The sequence below is a fragment of the Patagioenas fasciata genome, chromosome 35, assembly GCF_037038585.1.
Source record: "Patagioenas fasciata isolate bPatFas1 chromosome 35, bPatFas1.hap1, whole genome shotgun sequence".
Taxonomy (NCBI): Eukaryota; Metazoa; Chordata; class Aves; order Columbiformes; family Columbidae; genus Patagioenas; species Patagioenas fasciata.
The window spans coordinates 2,287,988-2,307,502 of NC_092554.1; the positions used below are offsets into that span (position 1 = coordinate 2,287,988).

The following is a 19,515-nucleotide window of genomic DNA, read 5'->3' on the forward strand; positions in this document are numbered from 1 at the left end:
GGGCTCTGTGCTGGGAACAGCCCAAGAGTTTGTTTCATTGCACCAATGTCTTTGCTGCTGCAGAATAACTGTGCACTTAAAGACACTTAATGGCAAGATACAGTGAGAGAAGGTTACAAACATGGCACAGTGACGGTCAAGTTATTTTGGTCAAGTACATTAAAAAAGTGGATCCATTTACACAGAATCCTGACCAGCACACGTGAAGCCATTCCTGTGAGCTACCAGGTGCAGTCCCTGGAACATCCTCAGTTGTCATAAGTCCAACACTGCCTTGCTTACAGAGCTCTTAAATGTTGTCTCATGTGGTGCCAGCTGTGAGTATGAGGCCATACTTCCCTGACACCATCCGTTATAACAAGCATTTGGGTGATAAATATACCAGCATTGGTTTCTTTCCTTGATCTTGGGAGATGGCTCCTTTGTTTAACGCTGAGGAAGTTTTCTTCTGCCCAACAAAATGCTCGTCTGCTCCCCAACATGCAAACCCAGCTCCATCGACCCATCTCAGCTGAGTCCAGCCCAGCACTTCTCTGCTATTCACAGTTTGGATGACGCCAGAACCAGGACTTGCAGCTGAGGAGGTCCTGGAGAACATGCTGAGTGGGATTGCAGCAGGAAAGGTTCTGATACCTCTTTCAATTGCAACCCGGGAACTATGTCTGAAAGCTGAATAGCCCACTGTGCCTCTTAATCGCTTCAAAACAAATCCAGTTAATGAGTTTCTTAAAAAAAATAATGATCACAAGGAAGCTGAAAAGCACCAGTGCAACCACTTCACACCTCTTTGACTAAGAATTATTTCAGCTATAACCATGGGATAATGTTCACCACAGAAAGAAAATCAGATTGATTACAGAGAAGATAGCAAGGTGGTCATAAAGCAACTTAGCTGGAACAGACACGCACAGATGTGGGATGTGCCTGAAGTGATCAAACGGCACCTGGATTCGCGCTCGCAGCTCCTGCGCCCAGCGCAGCGCTCCAGCCACCGGCGGCATGTTCTTGTGCACAGGGGGGATCCTGGGAGGGCACATTGGAACAGCATTTGACTGAACACTGCACTTGTAACCCCAAAGATGCAACAACAGAACCTCATTTGCAGAAAACTGCTCTGATTTCCCAGCTTCCTTCCTTAAATCCAACATCTGCCACACTGATGTAGGTCTGTGACCAAGGCAAGTGCCTCTGGATCTTGAATAAGGAGCTGAGATCGAACGAGAAGCCCAGACTATGTCCAAACCTGAGCTGATGTGAGGTGTCCCTTGCCTGGGACACATTCCCTGCCCCTCACAAACACTGACATAGGGATTTCTGACCAGGAGTTACTTCTGTCCGTCTTATCTAACAGCCACAGAACAATAACCACAAATTCACAGCAAATGATTCTCTCCATGATTCTCTCCAGTCCAGGACTTGTCTCGTTCCAGTATGATCTTTCTGAGGCAAGTAAATAGGTTATTGTTCAAAATGACACACTTGAATCCTCATAATCTGATAGAAATCCACCCATTCCCCCCTGTGCCAACAGTCACGGGGAATAATAAACTTGGAAAAGGCTGATTAAACCCTTGGTTACAAAGTCCCACTCGCATACTTTGCATTTTAAGCATTGTAAGGGAAACAAAATAAATTCGTTCTGAGGAGCACATGAGTGGGTTTGCAGGTCCCATGGGGTGTTGGAGGCAGCACACAAATGTGGAGAGAAACCTCCTGTCACAGCCTCGCTGGGAGAAAAGCCCAGCATGTGTCTCCATTCCCAGTCACATATCATGCATACACATTTGAAAAAGGGTATTTTTACTCCTAACCAATTATTTGCTTTAATACTAAGAACAGAGCTTTCCCAGGCATTTCCATTGCCACTAGGAGCTACGGAGGCTGAAAACATCTGCAATTTGTAAAGTTTTGGGTTCCTTAGAAAAATAAATCATTTCCCCCCCAAATTAATCTCAATCAAACTCCCTGTAAAACCCATGTTACTCAGCACGTTCTACCTACCGAGCTTCAGCTCTGCCTGGATGTGCCGGGAGTAGATCAGCCTGGCGTGGTCCAGGGCCCTGCTGAACATGCTGATGAGGACGGAGTATTTGCCAGCAGCATCTGCAGCGACTACCGGTCGCTCCAAAAGGCTCCCGAACATGTCCAGCAGCTGTTGGGGTGAACACGCAGGAAAAGAAGAGGGGAAAAATTTACAACCCCGACTCCTGCAGAGAGATCAGCTGGGACCTTCCTCCCCAGCCCAGAGGCTTCAATGCTGTCCGCACCGATGGGCACTTTGGAAAAAGGAAATTTGCTCCCTTTGTTACGGGGCCTCTCAGACTTTCTCTGGGGTTGGACCACATTCCAACTGTTGTTCTTCAAATGCTTCAAGATTTTCTATTTTTTTCAAAAAACTTACAAAGATAAACACTGTCACTTGCTAAAGGCTTTTCTACAAATGCTTATATTGATTTTTTTAAAAAAATACCATTTATTATTTCTGCAAGATAGATTAATTGATAAACAAACCAGCTTTGTTTCTAGAAAACCTGTTTCCAAAACTGAAACAGATCCATGTATTAATAATATTAACAAATTGATACTAACAATATCAATTCTCACCAGGAAATCCTAGAAAAAGCATGATTTCCCCCGACTTGCAGAGAGAGACACAAATATATCTCCTGGCATCCAAAAGCTTTGTGAGGGACCCACCAGCCTGAGCATCCCAAACCAAGAGCAGCCCAAAAGCTACAAGTCCCACTGTCCCACCAGCAAACACCAGCCCCATGTGCCTGTGGCTCCAGCACTGCCTGGTCTCCTCAGCGTGATTCTCACCCAGCCGGGTGCCCTGAGTTCCCTTTTAGGGAAGAGCAAGGGAGCGATAAACAAACCTTGAAGGCGTGGTCCAAGTTGGAGGCGTCATCAAAAGCCTGGATGAAAATGGTGCCCAGCCGACGGTCCATGTCTTCTACTTTCTGCTGGAAACCAAAGGCATCCTGCTCAAAGTCCTGCACAAAGGCAAAACACAAGCTGTGAGGCTGCAAGATGGCACTAGGAAGGTACCTGTAACTCCTCGATCCAGAGATGCCCTCTCTTATTCACCGTGAACTAAGCCACTCCTCTGGCCAATCTTCAGCCATCGCAACGTGGCAAAGTCCTCACGAAGCTTGAGAACATTTCTGTGCTGTCCCATGGCTGAGATGTTGGCCCTTTCTCTGGGAGGGACCCTTTGGTCCTGAGGGCTTTCCACAGCCCACATGGCACTATCTTCAGCCTACAGGCAAGATGGACTATTTCCACACCCTCTCCCCCACCACTTGGCCTGAAGACCACACCATCATCCAGAAAACCCACGGATGCACCTGCTGAGTCCCAAATCCAACCTACTTTCAAGTCAAAACAAGCCTGTGGTTCCATGGTGAGCTGGTTGTGAGTGAGGCAGTTTCAAAACACTCGCACAGGTTGCCCAGAGAGGCTGTGGAGTCTCCACACTTGGACATAGGTAATCTTGGAGATATTTCACCTGACCAGTCACAGTCCTGCTCTAGCTGAGCCTGCTTTGAGCAGGGAAGGTGGACTGGGTGATCTCCAGAGGTCCTTTTCAAACTCAACAGTACTGGGTTTCTGTAACTTCCATCATCTTCTTGCACTGCTTTTCTTGCTTCAATTGTAATAAATCCTTTGAACTTCAAGAGTAACATCTATATTTGTTTTCCTACACGTAAAAGAGTCCAAATCAAAGACTGAACTTGACAGTCCGTGACAGTCCTTCTGTTCTAGCTTGGACAAAACCACTAAAAATGAGGTCATGTGTCTCTTTTCCAAAGGACAAAGTGCAAGGAAATAGCTTTTACTATTGCTACTGCTGAGCTCCAGCAGATCCAGATGCCATGTTTTAGCTAAAAAAAACGGCTCCAGCAGTGGCAGAGGGTGCAAAACTAGAGCACTGAAAGAACAAACATGACTCAGAGTCACACAAATGGCCATGGGGTCACCAAACCCAAGCCACCTCCTGCAGAGCCACTGTCACCTCTCCTCTGTGCCTGCCCTGCTGAAGGAGGGGTGCTATGGAGCAAGCAGCTTTCCAGCAAGAAACACTGGGGACGTGCCACCCCCTGCAGAGATGTACTGGGAGCTGCAGGAAGCAAAGCACGAGCCACCCATCCCCACACCAGGCAGGTCCCAGAGGGCTGGGAATATTCCTTTAATTAAAGCACTACTGATAATAAAATAGAGCATCCTTGAATTCTGAGAGCCCCAGATGCCATGTGTTCATCTAGGCAGGAGCGAACACATCCCAGAGATGATCTGAGTTGGCCCTCATCAGGCAAACTACCTTGTTTTTCCAAAACTAAGACAGAGTCTTATATTAATTTTTGCTGCAAAAGATGCTTACTTTTTTACATGTATAGCTGCCTGGACCCTATTTAAATTGACTTTTTTATGAACTGTAACTAGGGCTAATTTTTTGAATAGGGTTCATATTTCAAGCATCCTGAAAAATCATGCTATAGCTTGTTTTTGGGGTAGGTCTTATTTTTGGGGAAACATGGTAAATACCAAGAGCAGGAAAGCAAAGAGATGTGGGTGTTGGTATAGCTCTTATACCTCAGCAAGCACCATGTACAGCAAAAGCTTGTGCATAACTCATGGAAATCCCAGTTTCCCAGCTGCACTGATCTAAGGTGCTGATCTAGCAAGATATGTTAGATATAGACGTGCAAGAAGTCCCAAATCTCTGCAGGAAAGGCCAGCGGCTCCCTGTTCCCTCCAGTACCAGATCAGATCATAATGAAAGGAGGAAAGAGCTGGGAAGAAGAGAGCAGGAAACTGCTGCTTTGGAAACATGCACATGTTCCTGATGTTCCCGCAAACTGGTCCCACCTACCGTGTTGGTCAGGTCAAGACAGTCATAGGTTCGCTCTGAAAACACCTTGTATGCCTCCTGGAATTCCTCATACATGTCCAGGACCTGCTGGCCCAGGGTCTTCCCTTTAATCCCACTGAATTCAATTTTCTCCAGCTTCATCAAGTCCAAGGAAGTTGCCAGGAGATCCTTCAAAGTCAACGGAGGGAGACACAGGTCATGATGTTGACAAAAGAAGATGACAACAGTTGTCACGACAGAGTTGCACTTGCTGAGGGACCTTCCCAAGCACAGCGCTGGTGCTCAGGCTGGGTGGCAGGGATGGGAAGGGGGGAGCCTGATCTGCCTGTCCTGAGCATCAGTGGCTGCTCATAACACGTCCCTGCCCAGTGAGACCTGCTGCAGCCACTAGAAATACCATGACAACTGTAAAATCGCTTTTAAGTGTATTTAAAGGACAGATCCAAAGCAGGATATGAGACTCTTATATGTCATCCAGCATAGCTAAGAATCCCAATTTTATAGGTATTAACCAAGGACAGATTTCTAATATTTACAGGTACCCAAACTGTCCAAAGCTCCTGCGCAGTCAAACCTCCACGTGTCCAAGTGGGTGTTGCAGCACCTGCCCCGCTGGCCCTCTCTGCTGAGGTGGCACACGGGTCCTTCCCTTCCCTTCCCATCCTCTGCAGCCTGGCAGTGTCACCTCTTGGGAAAATGTCCCGCTCCCCCAGTGGTGGTGGCAGCACTGGGCAGCTCTGCTGCCATCCCACCTCATCTGTCTCCCTAGGTAGGGCCAAGTAAGGGCTGGTTGAACATCCATTGTCTCAGAGGACCAGGAGAAATGTGCACAGGAATGTACTGGTGGCCACTCTCTGCTTGCACTTGTCCTGGGGCCACCCGAGCAGGGCAGCAGGTTTTACCACAGACACGTAATATGAAACAGTGCAACGAACCGAAGGAAAGGGATCCTTCCCTCTTCACGTGCTCATGGGCTACCCATGCACCAGTGTAACTGCAGCTTTTATGAAAATTCGAAAACAAATGCACATATGCATTCATATTCACTTCGACACACCAGCACATCCGCTTGAACAAATACCTAGTAAGGCAAAAAAATAATGTGGAAATACCAGTTGTCCCTTGCTTTGTCTTGCAAGGTTGCTTGAAATGAAGTGATGAGGGGAAATTGAGACGGAGAGAGATGCAGCAGTTTTCCTCATTAACAGGCTGGTGTGCACTATGCTTTTAATTATTGTTTCACAGCTCACTCCGCAGGCTCTCCCTCTGACTCCAGATACTGCAGCTTCTACTGTCCCTGGAGTGTGGGACAGCCACGGAAGGAGGAAACAGACACTGGTCAAAACGCACAGTGCCCCAGCTCAAAACCTCCCCACTGGCTTTTGTCTGCAGCCCATATCCACAGTGTGCCCATGGCATCCATGGAATCCCAGCAGTCAGTGCCCCAGAGCCTTTACAGGGTCCCAGTAAACCTGTCACCAACACTGTCCTCATGATAACCTGCAGTTATTCCTGTGTCTATTTATATTCCTCTCTACACTGACCAGCATAATTTGGTTTATTTCACATCAAACCCTACTGGAAACCATCATTATGAATACTTTTAAAATAGGCACCAGTCATGACAGTTTTCAACATAGTTAATTAAGGAACACATAAAAGTATATGGCACATTTAAAGCAGTAAAACTGCAAACACCAGCAACCTGTACACTGGCCATCCAACCCTACACACTGAGAACGCAGCAACAATCAACAAAGAAATTCATTTGGGATGTGTGTGGAGAGCAGATGAATGTGTGTGGTCAGCCACGTGAGAGATAACAGGTACATGCAAGGTCTGTACAAGAGGTACATACAGTATCTGTATAAGAGGTATATACAGTGTCTGTATAACAGGTACATATGGTGTCTGTATGTCTGTGGTCTCCAGACACAGCCATGTGGTAAGGAGAGCATAGGGAGCTCCCACATTCACACTCAGACCTGCTCTCTGCAGAACATCTCCTGTGGCTCAAGGAGCCCTTGGCCACACTGGGAGCTCAGGGATGACACCCCAATGTCCCTGCCTCAGGTGACAGATCTGGCAAACAGGGACACCCCTGAGCCACAGCACCCCAGTTTGATGGACTATGAGGATGCGAAGGGACAACCTGGTGAGGAACGTGTCCCTGCTCCTCCCCAGGCCCACGTGGCACAGCCAAGGGGATCCTGCCATCTGGCCTCTCCAAGACAGGCAGGACCCAGCTCTAGGGTGTCATAGAATCATAGAACCATTTCAGTTGCAAGATCATTGAGTCCAACCATAACCTAAATCTGTCTCTGATGGCACCAGGAGACCTGGGAGATTACATTGCTTTATTTACAGCTGTGCAAACCACACCTCCAGTAATCCTCCTTTTCTTGCCCCAACAGGAGCAAGGAGTCCAACGGGACTCCTGAGAGCAAAAAACACACCTATCAACCTGACCAGCTTACATATGCACTGAGCAGGACATAGTAAAACACAGTCTTAGACTCGCTGTAACAGGAGACCTAACAGCAAAAGAGTGGCCCCATTCCCTGGTATCAGGTGAAGCTATAGAAAGGAAAGATGCCAGCAAGTGATCTCCTGGCTACAGAGTTCTCCTGACGGTTTGCAATGTTTTTCAAGACCAGAGTCTCACCTCCACCATCTCCAGTCTCTTCAGGAAGGTGTCCAGCCTCGCAAACACCATCGTGGAGCTGAAGTCCCACTCCCTCACTTCTTGGCCTGGTTCATAATACATGTGCAGTTTTTCCCTTCTCTCCTCAAATGCCTCTTTGAACATGTTCAGGATACCGAGCACCATTCGCACCTTGCCCAGGCTCTCCTCCATGTCCCCTTTCAGAAGGTCTTCTGGAGACAGGTACACCAGGGCCTGGAAGAGCAAAATCACACCTGAGAGGTCACTTCTGCCATCATGGAAAACAAGGACTTCTTGTGTTGAACACATTTGAACCTGTTTATTAAGTTAAATGTTGCCTAAAGAATCACTTTTCCAGGGAAGGACAATAGGAAGAAGGGGAGAGGGGACACAGGGGACTGCAAACACAGGCATCACAGCCACAGACCTGCTCAATGAGAAGGTTGCAGATCTCCTGGAGCAGCACCACTATCCGCACGGGCATGTTGTAGTGCTTGGAGGTGACCCAGATCAAACACACCACGTGGAGCAGGGGGAGCAGGAAAGGCTTCACCTCGCTGAACTCAACCCTCTCTACGTCTTCCAAGCGGCGCTTGAGGGGTGTCAGGTGCAGGTGAACGTCCTGAGCTTCAGTCAAAGCTGTGTTGAGAGACGTGAGAAGCGGTAAGAACCACCCAGCTGCGGTGTGCTGGGTTCCCAGCTAGGTGCTGGCCTCACCACATGGAAAAGTGCCTGGGAAAAGAAACTGTCCTGACAAGCACTGAGCACCCTCAGCCACCTGTGTGCTGCAGGTCACTCACTCGTGAACATCACTCACCTGCGGCAGTAACCAGAACAGAAATAAGCTGATGTGATGGCAGGGGACAGGGAGCTGGGACAGGGCTTCGTGGAGAGCCTGAGTCCACAACTGCTAAAAAGTCACACGGAATTTGCCCAACAGCACCAAAAATACAGTGCTGCCATGGCTGTGAGCCATGGCCTTGCTGTACAGCACGACAGGCTGTACAGCCTTGGCCTGAGCCCTTTTTAGCTCAGTTTTGGCTCAAGCAACTCCTTGTCCAGTGGGCAGATGACGACGGCCCCACTAGTCCTGACTGTAATAGAAAACCTGTCAACAGTAAAGCAACTGATGTCTGACTCGTCGAAAGCTTCAGCTTAGCTCTGTACAGCTGTGTGGTTTTACCCTGAAGAATTACCCCAGAGCGCAAGCATTAATAAAACCAGATCGTTGTGCAATTAAACCTGTGGACCAACAAGAAGTGACAGAAGTGCTTGAATGCATGCAAAAATAACCCCTAAGGCCCAAGACCAAGGAAGAAGAGACTCCCACTATCAGCATCACCCTCCCAGCAAATCCACCAACAGCAGCCACACCAGTACAATGCCAGGGAAAGGGGCAGAGACTTAAAAGCAGGTGCACACAAATCTGAACTGCGCTGTAATGGAAATTAACAATTATAGTCCAAATTATCCAATTAGGGTTAGTATCGCTGTAGCCGGATTAAAACCAAATATTTGTTGTACTTTGATTAAACCCTTAAAGTATTAATTAGTTTAACAATGAACCCTTGGCTCCTTATATAAGGGGTGTTTCTCCAGCCCATTTCAACTGCACAATGCAGAGTGTGACACAGATCCTTAAGAGATTCAATGTTTGCACGTGAAGTGGTGAAGAACAGTGTTTTCTGCCAGCACGTGCACAGCTAACACAGTCTAGATGGTTTCATTGTGCCAGAGAGCAGCTGGGTTGGACATGGATGTCCAGCTGTGTTGGTCTGCAGGGACAGACCAGCAGGACTACACTGTTTTTCACTACAGACAGGGATTTGCAATATTTCCTTGGGCTGCGCTCAACTCCCCTAAGCAAAGCAAAGCAAGGAAATTCGGGCTGCAGTGGCCAAAGCCTGAGAAGCAGCGCTCTAACAAAGCAGTCTTAGGTACAAGATCTGTCCTCTTAGTCTGAACTCCCGTTCCTGCATAATAACACCAGAGGAGCTGGTGGAAGTTGAGGTGAGTCCTGTTAGAGTAATGCAAACACTTTATTACAGCAGAATAAATTCCCAAACCCATTCACCCTGAACTTTGGCAAGAGTCTGGCTCAACAGACCAGCGATGGAGCTTGTCCCAGCCTGGAAACAAAAGCCTAGACTCAAGCACAAGCAGCCCAGTCTCAATTCACAAACTAGAAAGATTTGGCTTGAAATCAGTCACACCAGGCCATGAAGAAAGGCCAGAAGCCAGCACTGTGGTAAAGTTGCCCCAGCATCTCACCTGCCTCAACATCCATTAGCATGGTTTTGAAGGCTGGGATGTAGCTGCTCTCAACTCTCTCCAGCAGCTCCATCATGTTCCTGACCTTCCTCGTTGTCAGCTGGTTGTAAATGCATTCCAGGTCATCACACCTACAGCAACCGAGACACAGAATCACAGAATCAGTTGGTTGGAAGAGACCCTCAAGATCATCGAGTCCAACCATAACCTAACCCCTGGCACTGCCCCATGTCCCTGAGAATGTCATCTCTGTGACTGTTCAACCCCTCCAGGAATGGTGACTCCACCACTGCCCTGGGCAGCCTGTTCCAATGCTTCACAACCCCTTCTGGGAAGAAATGTTTCCTAATATCCAACCTCAGCCTCCCCTGGCGCAACTTGAGGCCGTTTCCTCTCATCCTGGCGCTTGTTCCTGGGGAGCAGAGCCCGACCCCCCCTGGCTCCAAGCTCCTTTCAGGCAGTTCAGAGATCAGAAGGTCTCCCCTCAGCTCCTGTTCTCCAGCTGAACCCCCCAGGTCCCTCAGCCGCTCCCATCACACTTGTGCTCCAGCCCCTCACCAGCTCTATTCCCTTCTCTCAACTCTCTCCACTACCTCAAGGTCTTTCTTGGCCTGAGGGGCCCAAAACTGATTTGAGGTTTGGCTTCCCCAGCGCTGAGTACAGTGGGACAGTCATTGCCCTGGGCCTGCTGGCCACACTGTTCTTGATGCACACCAGGATGCTGGTGGCCATGTTACCCACCTACACTGGGCCATCAGCTGTCCCCCAACATCATCTGTTTCCCCTGGGCCTGATTCAGGGCTTCCTCCAGCTACACATGGACTGTGGAAATGGGAGAAAGCTGCATGAGGCACAGACAAACCCTACAGGACAGAAAGTGCTGAGTTCAGCATGACAGCAGCTCTGCTACTGACAGAACATCGCTGAAAAAAAGCCATCGTGTTTCTGCAGGCATTAGCAACAGCTCTCCAGCCAGCAGGGCTTTGCCCCGAGTCAGCCTGAACCAGTACAGCACAAAGGTTTTCAAAGGGCAGGAGGAAATACCACTCCCAGGCTCCTGAGCATCTAAAGCCCCTCTGGCCCTGACAGATGAACAGCAGCCAGCTGAGATGCACCATTTCCAGACAGCCCCCAGCAGGTGTCCATCAGCAATTACTCCTGTGGATGGCTCCTAGTGAACAGTGACGAAAGAGTGCCCAGAGCGGGTGTGGAGTCTCCTTCTCTGAGACATTCGAACCCGCCTGGACCCACCTGTGTGATCTGCTCTGTGACCCTGCGTGAGCAGGGCTTGGACTGGGGGATCTGCAGAGGTCCCTTCAGCCCAACCAGCCTGGGATCCTGTAAAGGGCATTTCTGAAAAAAGTCCCTTGAGGTGTAGCCCCTGTGGTGGGGCTAAGTTAAAACACAGCCAGCTGCCCAGTGACCTCCCAGGCACTTTGCAGATCATGATGATTTTCTGTGCGGGAGCAATTTTCCTTAGTTGAAGCCTACATGAACCCCAAGTGGCCTGTTCTTCTCAACTCATGGAATTAGCAGCTCCACCACCAGCACTCTCCCTCTACACAAAACCAGCACCACAGGGCACCGTGCACTGGCCAGGCTGCTCTGGGTACCTGTTCTTCCAGAACTCCAGCTCCACCTTCGGGTTCGGATTGCTGCCTTGCAGGAGAGGCTCTGAAGACTCTTTCTTCAGTGTCTCCTGGATCTGGTGGCTCCAGTCTATGACGGCCGACTCCATGGCATACACCAGAGATTTATCTATCCGTTCCATGCTGTAGTAAACAGAGTACGTGATTAACTTTGTTGATGCGCATTGCTCAGTTGGATCTACTTCCAATGGCCGTGTGGGCAGCTGGATTTTACAGGGTTTCACATTTCAAAACCACAAAACAATCAAACCCCATAAGATTTTGTCACTGGTTTAATATAGGAATTACACTCTGGAGAAAACGGCTGAATGTCTGCAGCAGTGTGGGCAACAACACTGTTCATAAAGTGAATGGTGGAAATGAAGAGCCAGTCGCCACCTCTCTGCACAGCCAGTCATTGTCACATCAGATCCATTCAGGTTCAGGATCTGACCTGGAGACTCACACATCCAGCAAGATTCTCTCTCCCCATACCATTCTCCCTCAAAATATTCTACATCCCTGCAGTCATTAACTCACTTAATTCAGCAAGAAACACCACCAAGTGGGCTGGGAAGCTGAGGACAGGTCACCCCACTGCCTTGGAAGCAGTAACTTCTCACAAAATCCCACCCGCCCCACGTCCTGTCTGAGGAGTGATTCATTCCACTGCACCCACACATCTCCTGGGGTTCCACAGGGGCACGCACGCAGCCCAGACACGATGACAACTTGATGTACAAACGCATCTGCTTCTCTGGACCTTCCAGAACCTGTTATTTTGGGGTGGTACTCACGATTTCTCATTTTCCAGATCAATGTCCTCAATTCCCTCTGAGCCAGCTGGGAGAGGCAGCAAGGTCTTGCCGTCTACTTGGCCAACAACTGTGAAAATGGTACTTTTGAGGTTGTGGACATGACGCACGATGTCTTGTGACACCACTTGTGGCCAGCCCTGATGGTTCTTCTTGTTCGTTAGGATGGGCACGATCACCTACAGCGGGAGTCACGGAAGACCAACGGAGAAAAAAGTGCAGCAGGAGACGGACGGGCCACCAGGCTCTGAGGTCTGTGCTTGGCCAAGCCTGGAGACCCATATTCATTGCTGTCTCAAGCAGTTCCCATGTGAAATAGAGGCAGCTGATGATGAATGGGCATCTCTACAGGCCCACTTTATACAGCAGAACACCCTTTTCCCCAAATCCAAGCAGCCAAGGAGGGTGGAAGCCAGTAGGCAAAGTGAGCAGCCCCATCCCCAGGCTCTCCCAGCCTTTCAAGCCCGCAACTGGAGATGGCCCCATGGGCTGCTGTCCCTTGCCCTCACAACTGTCCCCGGTGCTTGGTCCCCATGTCCCTGCCCATGGGCACAGCCGTCAGGCTGCCCTTTGAGCCTGCCAGGGCTGGGCTGAGCTCAGTGTGCTGCAAGGGAAGGTCTGCTGGTACCCCCTGGGATACACTGGTGGTGAGGGTCCCCCAGGTCCCAGCTGCAGCCCACCAAACAGGAGCTTTGCCTTTATCAGCACTTTTACTGACCCGGCAGCATGGGGTTGTGGGGCTGGTCGGGGTTTGCCCAGATTTGAGCTGCTTTTGGCTTGTTTGAGCTGTGACAGCAACACCGTGTCTGTCACCTATCCTGGCTGGCTCTGCACTGGGACCAGCCTGTGGCAACAGCCTAACAAAGCCAGGTTGTCCCTAGTGACAAACAACAGCCCTTTGTGTTACTGGACTCAGGGTGGGGGTAGGGGAGGGGGGGGAGGTGACTAAAGGCATAAAAATAGCTGCAAATGGACATAAAATTGAAACGGAATAAAGCAGCTCAGCACCTCCATGGTGCTGTCCCAGGATGCTGAAGACTCTTTGGAACTGTGGCTGGCTCTGTAGACCCGAAGAAGACCCGACCAGCCACCTTCGTGCCCAGGGAGCCGTGGGAAGGGGGAGCACAACCCCAGGGAACACACGGGCAGGTGCTGACGAGTTCACCTTCAGCAGTTTTGGCTGCATTATTAGCAAGATGTGTCTCTATTACTTAAAGCATGTGGACTGCTAATGCCAGTGATGTTGTAACCAGGCAAATGATAGCCGTTCATTTTCTTTCTGACTGTTAAAATGATAACTGGACTCAGGATGAAGCCCCAGCCCACAGAGCAGGTGTGTTCCCTTCGGCACCGCAGGAGTGAAGCAACAAGTGGACAAGGTCACCAGCTGTGACCCCTCACTGAATAAAGACAAAGTGTGGGCAGAGGAACACACGACCCCAACCCCAGGAAATTCAAGACCTTTTTCACCTTCACGCAGACCCACCCCATCTGCCTGACCCAGCACCACCGCTGCTTTTGCCTTCAAGTGAAGCTTGAGAGGAAAATAGGATGAAAACCAGGCACAATCTGCTCCCTGCAGAAATACTGCATGTCTGCACAGGGGAGAGCAAAGCCTGCAAACACGCAGCTGGGACGCACAATCCCGGCTCCCAAAGGCATTCAGAAAACAGGATTTAACAGGATCTGCCAAAGTGTTCCTACCCCACCATCTACCCATAGCAGACGGTGCTTGCAATGCTATTGGCCAGCCGTGATGCAAAACCACTGTTTGTGCAGACTTCGCAAGACCACGGGGCTCATCAAAACAAAAGCTCCCCGTATAAATAATGTGTTTTCTCACAAAACCAGGATAACCAGTCTGGCAGCCTGCTCTTGGGAATCCAATCTATCAGTCACCATCTTAATATACCAAACATCATGATCAGAGCTTCTCAAATCCAGCAGCTCCTCTGCTTTCCCATTACAGCCTCATTCCTGAGACTTCTCCCGGTGAGGAGCCATCAGGAATAAACCGAAACAACATTGTCTAGTTCAGGCTAATAACACAGCAAAGCAAAAGCACTCGAACCTCTTGACGATCTCTTTAAGAAAACATCAGCCCACCTGAGATAACCCGACACTGAGCTACAGGAGGCTCCTGAACATCACAAAACACTTTTTCACTATGAGAGTAATCGAGCACTGGCCCAGGTTGCTCAAAGAGGTTGTGAAGTCTCCATCCTTAGAGATAATGAAGAGCTACCTGGACATGGCCCTGGGCAACTGGCTCTGGATGGCCCTGCTTGAGCAGGGGTTTGGAGTAGGTGACCTGCAGATGTCCCCTCCAGCACCTGTGGGTACATCAGTCCCACAAGGACCCCACTGATAGACAGAGCTGATGTGGATCAGCATTCAGGTGGTTTATATGAGTTCTAAAGCCGTCCATGGTACTGCAAAGGGCAGAGTTAAGGGTACAAGTGCATCAGCAGAGAAGGGAGGGAGGCCAAGGAGCCTGTCTGTAGGAGGGGACACCTTCCCCGCTGCCATGTGCGAGGGGCACCTGGTACTCATGGGTGCCAGGGCTCCCTCTGCACCTCCGGGGCTGCCCAGGCCTCACAGGATCCCAGCCTGGTTAGGTTGAAGGGATCTCTGCAGATCCCCCAGTCCAAGCCCTGCTCACGCAGGGTCACAGAGCAGATCACACAGGTGGGTCCAGGCGGGTTTCAATGTCTCAGAGAAGGAGACTCCACACCCGCCCTGGGCAGCCTGGGCCAGGCTCTGGCACCTCCCAGCAAACAAATTTCTCCTCATGTTGAGCCTGCCCCCGTGGCCCCTCATCCTCACCTCCTCCACGAGGGCGGCAAAGTGCCGCAGGGCATCGGCGGGCAGGTCCCCGCAGAGCAGCTCCCCGGGGCCGGCGCCGGGGGCCCGCAGGAAGAACAGCCCCTTGCGGCGGGCGGCGGGGGGCGGCGGGGGCGGCCCCAGCTCCAGCTCCCCGGCCGGGCCCCGCCAGAGCAGCAGCGCCGGCCCCGCCGGCCCCGCCAGGAAGCTCCGCAGCAGCGGCCCCGCCGCCTCCCCGCCTGCCCAGCGCTCCCAGCGCTCCGCCGGCACCCCCAGCCCCCGCGCCGCGCACCGGCACAGCCGCTCGGCGCCGGGCACCGGCTCCACCGCCTGCTCCATCCGGCCGGCACCGGCGGGTGTTTGCGGGGAAGAGCCGCGTTGCCCGGGGGAAGGGACACTGCGAGGAGCCGGGGGCGGGCCGGGGCGGGACCCAGCTCGCCTGGGAGACGCAGCTGCCCCGGGCAACCACGGGTATCAACACAAGCTGGGGATGGAGGGCCTGAGAGCAGCCCTGCGAAGGACTTGGGGGTGCTGGGGGATGCTCCCTCTGGGGGGGGTCTGGATACCACTGGATCCACCTGGGCACCCCCAAAGTGCCTTTTTAGCACTTATTTTTCTCCTGAAAAAGCAAACACAGTGGGGCTTTCTCCCACCTGGTTTGGCCTTTAGGAAGGGAAGAGCAGAAGAAGGGGCCTTGGGGACTAGAACCACTACGCAAACATTTGATTAGGGAGACAGGAGCTAGAGATTTGTCTGTCACTGTGGAAGAGGTGACAGCGGTGTGATCTTTGCCTCCAGACTAATCCCAAAAATATGCCCAAGCTAGAAATGGGTCAAATGGGGAAAGGGAATGGGCCTGGACCACAATGGCAAACTGATTGTTCAGAACTCCCAGGAAAAGGGGGGTACCGATATTTGTTGGTATTAACTGATGTTTTTTCAGGTTGGCCAGAAGCGTTCCCTACCAGGACAGCAAAAGCTTAGGAGGTGACTACAACACTGATACACAAAATAATACCAAGGCTTGGAGGCCCAGCTGTTAGATCCTCTGATTGAGGGCCACATTTTACTGACGAGTATGTGAAGTCTTTTGCAGAAAACTCTGAAACCATAACAGGAAGGTCCATTTCAAGACCCCCTGACTGCTACCAATATCAGAGAACAGAATGCCTGGATTCGCCATTCTAGAGTGAAGAAAGCCTGCGAAACACCACGGAGGGTAACCCGGGCGCAACCTGGAAAACTCTGTTTTTCACAGTCACCTTTTGGTCCTTCTGGGGGACCAGCCTGGGTGGTGCTTCCCGCATTGGGAAGAAGAAACCCAAAAGAACAAACAAGTAGAATTTCTGGTAGATATGGGGGCAACACTAATGAAAACCTGGACAGAAGAAACTTCAACCCCATGACGGGAGGGGCCTTTTTCTTGTTTTGTTAACTACAGAACCAGCCGCTGCCCCCACCCTGAAGCACACAGGCTGTTGTCCCACACTGCCAGCACCACCCCCCTTCTTTTAGCAGGATCATTTTATCTGAGCATGGCAGTGGCCCTAAAGGCACTTGCTTTGATAGAGCTGTCCAATAAGGTGTTGAACAAGTCCTCGCAGACACGCAATGATGTAGCACGCTATAGAAATCAGTGCTTCTGTTACTTCGATTAAAGAAGTAATTTCTCTCAATATTCCAAACCAAGATTCTAACAATCCCATGAGTGGACTATCTACACCTGAATTCTCAGCCAATTCTTCTGCTGAAGCTGTGGTTAGACATATATCACCTTTTTCTGCCAACATCCTATCTGGGACCATGTTATTTTCCCATGCCATTCTACTAGTAGCATCTAATTGCTTGGTGATTCATTTAACTGCTTGTCTAGTATAACTTATAAATAAATGTTATTTATCCCGTCTACATTCTTGTTTGTAGTTACCTACCAAAACAAAAAGGACTCAGAACCCGCAGCTACCTTGACTTCTTGCTTTGTGTTCCTTGGGGACTCCTCTGGGGACCCCAATCTAATTGAAATAAACCCTGTCATCAGAGGAAAGCCCTCAACTCCTTTTTCTGTTGCCCTGATGGATCACAGTGTTCAAATGCCAGGGTAAAAGGAATTTCCAGTTGTACGACGTCACAGGTACCTTCCCAGTGGGGGATAAAATGGAATGAAGTGTCATCTTCCCACAGTACCACCAAAGATCCACTCAAGAAGCATTTGAGGACATATGAGGACCAACTTCCCGTGTCTCTGCACACCTACTCATGTTCCTAGGAACTTGGTATCATTCCTGCCGCGTCGTGAGAGACAGGCAGTATGATTTCCAATTATTCCTGAAAATGCCAGGGGGATTTTGATATTTTTCCCTGCAAAGCTGGAAACAGGAGGGAGAGAGTATGACACGACTTATTTCTCCATGCCGTAGAGTCTTGGCATAAGGCTAAGACGCACTCCATCCCCTGTCAATCTTCGCTCCACCCCAGAGGGAAGGGTACCACTTGGGCCACAGGCCTTCCTGCCGCACAGGCATAGCAATTGCTCGTTTAGGCTTTGCACCATATATTTGATCCATTCTACCCAGGCATTTGTACCTCCATATATGTTGAACCTTCCCAGGGCATCTTTTCTACTAATGTCTATTTGTGATCCATAAACCCCACTTACTGAATCATCCGCTCTCTGTCTTGCAATTAGCAAAGGGTTGCACTGCAGAGACTCACATCCTGGGAGAGACTGTCCTTTAGATAGGGTCATTTTTCTTTGCAACTCTATAACCGTTCATTGCTCACTGTCCATCCCCTAAACTCTGTGCTCCAAATAACACTGTACCAGGAGGGGCAATGAGAGCACAGGCGGCGGCCTTCCCCGGCCCCAACCACCGCCTGCCCGCCCCAGTCCGCCGCAGCGAGCCCGGCCGCCCATCCCCGCCCAGAGTTCCTCCCCACCCCCCGCCCCGGCCTTTCGCCAGCGAGTTCGCCTCCCCCCCGGGAAGCCGGGGCGTCCCTGCCGGCTCCGTGCCCGGGGTGGACGGGGGTGGACGGCGGGGGGGGGGGTGGACGGCGGGGGGGGGGTGGACGGCGGGGGGGGGGTGGACGGCGGGGGGGGGGTGGACGGCGCGGGGGGGGGGGGGCACGCGGGCGTCCCGCGGTTTCTCAGCCCCGCTGTCGGAGGCCTAACCCCCTCACCTGCCCGTGCTGCCGCCTCCCGCGCTTCTTCCTCGGTGGCTCGCTCGCTCGGTCCCTCGGCCCGCTGCCCGCCCCGGCCGCGGGCTGAAGAAGAAACCGACCCCGCCAGCGGCTTTGCCTCCCCCCGGGGAGGCATAGAGACACCGCGTCCCCGTCCCCGTCTCCCCGTCCCGGCCCGCCTGCCTCCCTGCCTACCCGCGCGCGGGGTTCCTCGGCCGATCGGCAAGACGCTCCCGCGCTGGCCTCCCCGCGACCGCCCGCCCGACGGGCTTGACTCCGAGCGACTGACCGTTGGGCACCTGGCGGGGGGCAGGGGGCCGGTTGCCGGGCGGCGGGGAGAGCGCGCATGCGCGGCGCGCGCAGTTGCCGACCCCCTCCGGCCCTTCCCGCGGGTGGGCCGGAGGGGGCGGGGGGCAAGGCGAGGGCGGGAGAGACCGCGCTTTGGGGTGCGGGCGGGGGGGGGTGTTTGTGCTCGCCGTGCAGTCTGAGCCGGAACACGAAGTGAAATTATACGGCGGCGGCGGCGGCAGGTGCGGGTGGGGGGCACGACGACACCACCACGACCCCGCCGCCCCTGCCGAAATAAACCCCCACCAAAAAAAAAAAAAAAACACCGCCACGAAACCCGCATCCCCACGCCACGCGCGAGCCCCGAAACTCCAGACACGGACTCGCCGAGCGTGTGCACGGATCGCGAGGGTCGAAAAGCTCGACTCGTAGAGTCGCGTACACTGTCCCGCAGCCACCCGCGAGAGGCTCGCTCGGTCGCGTCCAGCTCCTGTCCCTGCGTAGGACCAACCGCCCCGCCGTTCGGTTCAGTCCTTGCCCGCCGGTCCCACTTACTTAGACTAAGCCTAAAATGCACAGATCTCTCCATAAGGATGGGTTTTATACTCTACTTCCACAATCTGCTGGCAGTACAAAAGAATAAGCGGCAGATCTCCTTAGGCTGAGTCACGGTGCTTTGCTCCTAAGACCATGCATACCATGGGAATATTTCAGCTGCATGTCCCACCCCAACCCCAGAGAGCAAGAGCTCCAGGAACAGGTGGAGAAACAGGGAAGAACACTGCAGTGCTTCTGAGAAATAAAGCAAGGACAGAAAGGCAGACGGGCATGCTGTGGAACCTTCTCCTTACCCGGCTGTGCTGCTGCCACTCATGAAATGACACTGTAGAGCAAGTACTTTTAGCACCTTTTTTGTGTTTCACGTTCCAGGAACCCTTCCCCTGGAGGTCCAGCTGCTGAGGTGGAGACTCAGGA

General features: G+C 51.7%; 1 protein-coding gene across 1 annotated transcript in view; it reads right to left on the reverse strand.

Annotated features, from left to right (window-relative positions):
* The window catches only part of LOC136115886 (dynein axonemal heavy chain 9-like), a 34,652-nt gene extending 15,594 nt beyond the window's left edge, over positions 1-19,058 (reverse strand). Inside the window, exons 1-12 of the mRNA XM_071801054.1 lie at positions 18,983-19,058; positions 18,448-18,551; positions 18,253-18,336; positions 12,235-12,431; positions 11,423-11,581; positions 9,810-9,940; positions 7,966-8,177; positions 7,539-7,772; positions 4,874-5,041; positions 2,877-2,993; positions 2,002-2,152; positions 945-1,023 (exon numbers count right to left, since the gene is read on the reverse strand). Coding sequence (XP_071657155.1) covers positions 945-1,023; positions 2,002-2,152; positions 2,877-2,993; positions 4,874-5,041; positions 7,539-7,772; positions 7,966-8,177; positions 9,810-9,940; positions 11,423-11,580 — 1,250 coding nt within the window. The 5' untranslated portion in view covers position 11,581; positions 12,235-12,431; positions 18,253-18,336; positions 18,448-18,551; positions 18,983-19,058. The remainder of the gene's footprint in view (positions 1-944; positions 1,024-2,001; positions 2,153-2,876; positions 2,994-4,873; positions 5,042-7,538; positions 7,773-7,965; positions 8,178-9,809; positions 9,941-11,422; positions 11,582-12,234; positions 12,432-18,252; positions 18,337-18,447; positions 18,552-18,982) is intronic.
* Between the last annotated feature and the right edge of the window lie 457 nt (positions 19,059-19,515).